At 39.0% G+C, this 7,500-nt stretch overlaps 1 protein-coding gene across 1 annotated transcript in view; it reads left to right on the top strand.

Moving 5' to 3' along the window:
• tenm1 (teneurin transmembrane protein 1) overlaps positions 1-7,500 on the top strand; it is a gene marked incomplete at its 5' end in the record, with an annotated part of 65,718 nt that overhangs the window by 27,628 nt on the left and 30,590 nt on the right. The window contains one exon of the mRNA XM_083531446.1: positions 5,976-6,184. Within this exon, the coding sequence (XP_083387572.1) occupies positions 5,976-6,184 (209 nt within the window). The remainder of the gene's footprint in view (positions 1-5,975; positions 6,185-7,500) is intronic.

Here is a 7,500-nt window from a genome sequence, read left to right as displayed (position 1 = left end):
AATGAAGACAGCTCTACAGCATTTTCATTTTGTGTCAATGTCTGCCATTCTAGATCTATCCAGCTCCGTATATATAGTAGGAAATATCACTAAGTGACAAGGTGTTAACAGTTCAAAGCATTCAACTTCATTCTAGATCGTTTTTGCTAATGTTAGGTCATGCTAAACTATTCTAGGTCACTGAAAGCCAATTTTGTTTATACTCTAGATCTAGAAAATCCGGTCATTTTCTAAAATAAAACATCGATCAGAATCAGATAATAAATAAAACAGAAATAATGTAAGTTATGTATTCTTTCTGTGCGGCCCGGAACCAATTGACCCACGGACCACTGCTCTAGATCATTCAAAATGTGTTAAGGTCATTTAAGATAATTCTCCCTTTCAGTATTTCTGCTTAGTTACGGACAAACGTAAACACATCCGTTTATTCCAGGTGTCTCTGAGGTTATTCAGTATCATTGTTTTTTATTCTAACAAAGCAGAAATAATGACACAATGAATGGTCCAGAATGAACTAGATACATGTGGAACGATGCACAATGGTCTAAAATAGCCTGAAAAGTTATAGAAAGACTTAGTATGACCTGGAATTGTAAAATCTATCTAGAATGGAGTCAAATTAAAAAAATGTACGATTAAACCTGGTCACTTTCTGATGCATTATCGTATATACTGGTATACTGTATATGTTTCGGGCTATTCTACATAATTGTGGATCGTTCTGCATCTATTGAGTTCATTCTAGACCATTCTTCATGCCATTATTCCTGCTTTGTTCTACAGTATTCTACATATACACAATAAATCCAACATCACATTTGGTTATCATTGTATTTCATTCTAGATATAGTATATCAGTATATAAGTAGAAAATATCAAAACGATCAGGAGCTGTCAGTCTAAACATTTAGACTGAAGTCTAGATAAATCTGGCTAATCTCAGCTTATGCTAAAGTTTTAGATCACTGTAAAGTACTTTAGATCATTTCTATTACTGCATTCTTTGATATTCTAGAGAGTTTTTTTTTTTTACTTAACCAGGTTGTTCTAGACCACTGTTCTCATCGGTATTTCTGTTTTGTTCTAGACCAGTCCAGATTAAATAATAAATAAATAAATAAATACATAAATAAATAAATAAATAAATAAATAAATAAATAAATACATAAATACATATACATCTGTTTTTTTGTTGAATGTATGTTTGTTGTAGGTTTTTCTAGATACAAACCAGTTCCGTTTGTAAAGTAAAAGATATCAGAAATCTTGCAGGTGAAGGTTTTTTTTATTTCTTCATTCTGAAGATCAATTCGAGTGGATCTGTGTTAAGCTTTGAAGGTCCTCCGATCACTGTTGCGTTTTTAATCAGGTCCTAATGTTCTGGGGTTTTCTGAGCACAGTTGCCCTGATACCCTACTGTGGTAGAGCTCTGAATCAGGCTCTGGAGTCGGTCAGCTGGTAATGTTTAGGTTTTTCGGTTGGTTTATTTGCCTAAAAATGTGTAAAATGTTCACTCTTGTGCATTATATAATGAAGCTTTAGTTTATTCTGGAATCACTTTCGGGACTTAAGTTAATTGCACGATTCAATAACGTTCCTTGCAGTTTCTCCCCCGAGCTCTCAGACTCCGATATACATCTAACGTCTTCCTCGCGCCAGAAATCACGAGATCGGATCAGACATTTGTTCATTCTGATGAAATATCTAATTCTGCCGGATTTTCGCTCTTTAATGAGATTTCCGAGCACAAATTTGTGTTACAGTCTTGATGTTGATGTTGTTTGGATTCTGTGGGTTTTTCTCTGCATTGTGCTCCGTAAATTGAACTTTTTCAGAGCTTTGTGTGCGGCTGATCCTTTGAATTTGATTTGAAGTGTTTGTGTCCTTCGGCTGCCTTGTCATTTCTTGTTTTTTTTTTTCTTCTTCTTCTCTCGACCTTTAAAGTCAGAAAGAAGAAAGAAGGCCGTTAGGCTTCGAAAACATCTCATTCGACTCCCTTTTTTTTAGAGCTTTGAGGCCGGGCGTGAATGCGTAGACTGTTGCCGTGGTGATGCGATGAGGAATAAATTACATTTTTCATGTGTATGGTCAAAATGCAGATTCTTTGGTGAATATTGCAACATGATAACCGTCTCGAGAAAGTCACGTGTTTGAGACAAAAACATTATTATTTTGGCTTTTTTTTTCCTATGAAAAAATGCTGGTTCACATTTCAGAAGAAGATCATTATCACTTTTTGTAAATCTAAGAAACTGACAGAAATAGTATGGGTTTGGGGGAATATTGTAGGAATATTTTTATCACTGTAAATTCTTTTAGATTAATATAATAATAATAATAATAATAATAATATAATAACAATACAAATTGAATGAACAGAATATACAGATAACAAATAAACAGATTTGTTTGTTGACACCTGAACAAGGTTCCTTATTTCACACTGAGTCTCAATTTACTGTTATAACAAACTCCACTCTTCTGGGAAGATGTTGCAGGAGATGTTGTGGAGATTCATTCAGCTTCAGGGATTTGATGCACATTTTCCTAAAGAGAAATGAAGATGCTCATCATTCAAGTCATACTTATTAAAATAGCACAACAATAAAAATAGCCTTAAAATCAGTTTGGTGCTGATAAGGTAATGAATGCAGTAGATCATGTAAATGCATCAGCCTAGATCATTTCTAGATACTCTCGATCACTTTGAACAATGATACGCTGTTCTCAGTAGAACAAGGTAGCTTTAGATATATTTTGCATCGTTCTAGAGCGTTTTGTTTTATGACATGATGAGGTCATTCTGTATAATTTGGTTTTGGTCATTCTAGGTTATTCTGGGCTATTTCTAGATCATTCTAAACAATTCTACATTGTCATAAATTGATTAGGTTTGTTTGAGGTCAGTCTGTGTCATGCTAGGTCGTTGTCCCTCTGCCTAAGAGAATTCAAGATGTCCTGTTCTATCTCATGGATGGCATTGTGTAACTCGAGGTCATTTACACCATTCTAGATCAATCAAGCTTGTTCTAGGTTATTTTTGGACATTCCAGAAAATTCTTGCTCATTTTGAGGCAGGGATGAAATGTGGCGTGGTTTTGGACTATTATATATATTTTTAATCCTGTGATGTAGCCAAAAAGCCATTTGGAGACGAAGAAAACGTCTTAGAAACGTCTCTAGAGGAAGATTACAGAGCCTGGAGGTGTTTTGTCTTGTGAAGTGATTAGTGCAGATGAGTCATGCTGCTTTCTGACCAAGGACATGAGCTAACATGTAAAAAAAAATAAAGGTCAGGTTTAAGTTTGAGAATGTCTGCGTTTTGACAGTAATAACAATTCTAGAAGAAAGTAAGAGCAGGTCACCGGTCATTTTTTTTAAAAAGATAAGTGCTCAGTGTGATGAACGAGTGTTACTGCCGACTCACAAAAAAGTAGCTTTTTACAACATGCTTTTGTTTCTTTATTGTCTTTATTTATTGTTATTCCATACAGTGTTGCTATATTCTTATCTACCCCTCAAAACCATTCTACTCATTCATTCCATTTCATGCTAGGTTCTGTATAATTCCAGGTCTTTCAAGAGCATTCAAGCCATTCTAGATCGGTCAAGGCAGTTTTGAAAGTGTGTTCCCACCAGTCTGAGTGTGGTTTTCTACTGACTCATCAGCTCTAACTTTTAATGTATTAAAGGTGCTACAGAAAAAGGGGCATCTGGAAAAACATCTGGTTTATTAAAACAAGCAAATTATCTCCAGAGTTAGCGACTCTGACCTTGCTCGCTAACGATGTGGTGAGATCCAGCTAGAGTCTGTATTCATGCAGATTAAACTCTGGTTTATTTCACAGGTTTTTCAGGAAAGTTGAGGGTCGTAAAGTCTGATTGTTAATCTTCGAACTATTGACGAGCAGTTCGTTCTAGATCTAGGGTTAGCAAGAAAAATACACTATGTAGCGAAGAAAGGTCCGGATAAAAATGAAAATGTATTAAATTCCCATGGTCGTGTTGTCGAAGCTCGAAGGGCGACGTCACAAACGCTGGCATTTCGAAATGGCACGGTTCATTTCAGAAAAACACACTGGCAAAAGTCATAAATAAATAATGAATAAATATATACTACCTTCAACCTGACTAGCGCAGGGTGGGCTTTTTTCTTCAGCAGGACCCGGTCCTGTTCCTCCATTAAAGAAACACGTGGGTAAATAAGAAAACACATTCATATCTCTAAACCATCCACAGCGCCTGCTTTCCAGCAGCGCCGGCGCGGCCGAGCGTAATATAATAAATTAAGTTTTTAACATAGCCTGTGGGGGGAAAAATCCTGACTGTGTTTGCAGGAGAAAAAAAAGGCCACACTGGCTTTAAACGAGCGCCCAAATGCAAATGACTCGCTTGTGAAATTACATCCTCTGGCAACTCTGTAAGAATAACTTTCAATGGCGGTGCAGACGGGTTGTTTTTAACACGCACACACACACACACACACACACACACACAAACACACACACACACACACACACACACACACACACGCACATAAAGAGGAAGAAGAAGGAGAAAAAAAATCAATAGCTTTCACCCAGAAACGTTGCAGACTCGTTGCTAAATCTAAATCAGAGGAAGCGCTAAAGCGGCGTCGGCTCCATTTGCATAATGACATGGGTTTTTTTTGCTCGGATTCATCAGCGCTGAGTGATGAGGTGTGCGAAAGCAGGAAAAATACTAAGCGCTCGGGGTGACGGCTGCGACCTATTTGGCTCCTGAGGCAATTTTTTTTTCCTTCCCTTCAATATGATATAGTTTGTGTCGTATTTTGCGTCACAAATTATTTGCGGAGTTCTTTTTTATTCATTGCCGTGTTTAAGACTCGATTTGTTTTCGTGCACGTCTTCTCTTTACAGGGCTGTGCTCTTCACGTGGTGTGTGTGTGTGTGTGTGTGTGTGTTTAGGATATTCTCACTGTACTGTATGCAGTAATAAGCAATAGACTGTGGGGTTTAATGTTTAATGGGGCTTCACGGCGAGCAGAGGGGCCTCGTGTACCTGCCGACTCCTAATCTGTTCGGATTCCGTCTGAGCGCTCGCTCAGTGAAAATGAGGAAATTCCACATCCGTGAAAATCCACTCACACTTGATCCCTTTTTTGTAACAATGCGATACAGAGAAGAATAATCTCTGTGTTTAGTCGCAGCGAGACTCTTGCCCATGAGGAATCCCTGTTTATCTAATGTCATCCCAAACAGTTATATAGATCATCCTACTAAATCTAGATCCTTTAGATCATTTCAGGTCATTCTAGACACTGGCCTGGCTCATTGCAAAGAGTTCTGGATCACTCTAGACCTTACTAGCTTCTTCTATACAACCACAGTTCATTCCGGGGGTCATTCTAGATTGTTGTCTCTCACTGTAGCGTTTGATGTCATGCTTGTTCATTCCAGATCCCCCGGTTCACCAATGGAATCATTCTTGATCATTTCAGGCCTTTTTGGATACTCCAAAATCAGCACAGTTCAACCTGGGTTTTTCCAGATCACCCGGATCACCATTTAAATAATTCAAGATCATTTTAGGATTGTCTGTATATTTAGCGTTTCTCACCAGCCAGATCGCACTGGATCATCTTGGTCTGTCTAAATCATTCAAGTTTATTCTAGGTTGCACTAAATGACCAGATAATTGTAGTTCATTTTGGGAATTTATTATTTATTTTAATTTATTTTATAATACATTGTAATTACTTTATTATTATAACTTAAATCATTCTAGATCCCAGAGATCCTTCTCAATATTTTTGGAGTATCACAGATCCTCCTGGTCAGTGATGATTAGTTATCATCATTGCTAATGTGTCTCGATCGTTCCAGATTATTCTAGATCGCTCCATTCTGGATGGGCTGTGAGGTTGAAGGTCAGCTGATGTGGAGTTTAAACTGCACTAATTAATATCAATGTGTACTGTAATTCTGTAGATAAGGAGGTGTGGCCTCGTGGGCGGGGCTACGATGTGGGCGAGGTCGAGGTCAAAGGTCGACTCCTCCAGGTCATTCCACCCAGCAGCTTCTGGAGATTCAGCATGGTTCTGCAGCATCCTGAGTTCATCCGCTTTAACGTCACACACACACACACTGCACTGCTGGGCATCTATGGCAGGAGGAACACACCACCTACACACACACAGGTATGCACACACACACACACACACACACACACACATATTCTGGTAAGGTTCGATACACACATACAAAGGCAATGACACACACACACACAGACGATGACACACACTTATGTAAACACAGACATGTAAAGCTGCTCAATAAAATTCATATTTACTGTACTGGTAATACTACACACACACACACACACACACACACGCACACATTTGTTGTGGGTGCATTTAATAACATTTCTATTTTGGACATAAGTGCATGACTGTACTCACACACACACACACTCACACACACACACACACACACACACACACACACACACACTGTTTCAGAGCCAATGCCGGGTGTTTGGCTGTGAGTTGTGCGTCGTCTCCGTATCGTTTTTTAATCCGGATAATTGGCACGATGTTCCGTGTTCCTAATGATTTGGCAGCGGGCGTGTTCCTCTCGTTAATTAAAGCTCGTTAGCAGCGATATCTTCCAGATGAACCATTCACATCGTTAAGAAAATTATAGACATGCATAATTCAATTCTCAGCTCCTCTCTGCATTTTGCTTTCTGTGTGAGTGTGTGTGTGTGTGTGTGTGTGTGTGTGTGTGTGTGTGTGTGTGTATTTGTGTGAGTGTATACGTGGGCGGAGGCAAAGCAAGAGGAGTGGATAATTAGTGCCTGTTAATGAAGTGGGTTCTGTGTGTGTGTGTGTGTGTGTGTGTGTGTGCGCGCGCGCATACATTCATGCATACATGTCCAAGATAGAGATATTATTAAATGCACCCACACCAAATATGTGTGTATTTACTGTATGTGTGTGTGTGTGTGTGTGTGTGTGTGTGTGTGTGTGTGTGTGTGTGTGTGTGTTGTTTGAAATTCAATGAGCGCAGTGTGACCCACCCATATGCTCAGGCATATGTTTATGTAACTGAGCACTCAGAGAGTGTGTGGGTGACCGAGAGGTTTAAAACATGCACACACACACACACGCACACACACACACACACACACACACACACAGTGTGCAGTGTGGGTAATGAAATTATACCAGATGAGTGTCATAACAAACACTCCTGCCTATTAATTAGAAAAAAACCTAGATGGCTACCAATGGGGGGGGTGGGTGGGTGTGTGTGTGTGTGTGTGTGTGTGTGTGTGTGTGTGTGTGTGTGTGTGTGTGTGTGTGTGTGTGTGTGTGTGTGTGTGTGTGTGTGTGTGTGTGTGTTTCAGCATTAATTCTTTGTTTCCTAAGTATATGAGCTCCTGTCCAAACAGAGATAAAGAGAGTTGTGGAGTCAGACAACAGATAATAAGAGAAATGTGTAGAGACTGAGG

The sequence above is a fragment of the Silurus aristotelis genome (genome assembly GCF_946808225.1).
Source record: "Silurus aristotelis genome assembly, chromosome: 26".
NCBI classification, from domain to species: Eukaryota; Metazoa; Chordata; class Actinopteri; order Siluriformes; family Siluridae; genus Silurus; species Silurus aristotelis.
This window is presented reverse-complemented; position numbering and strand designations above follow the sequence as displayed.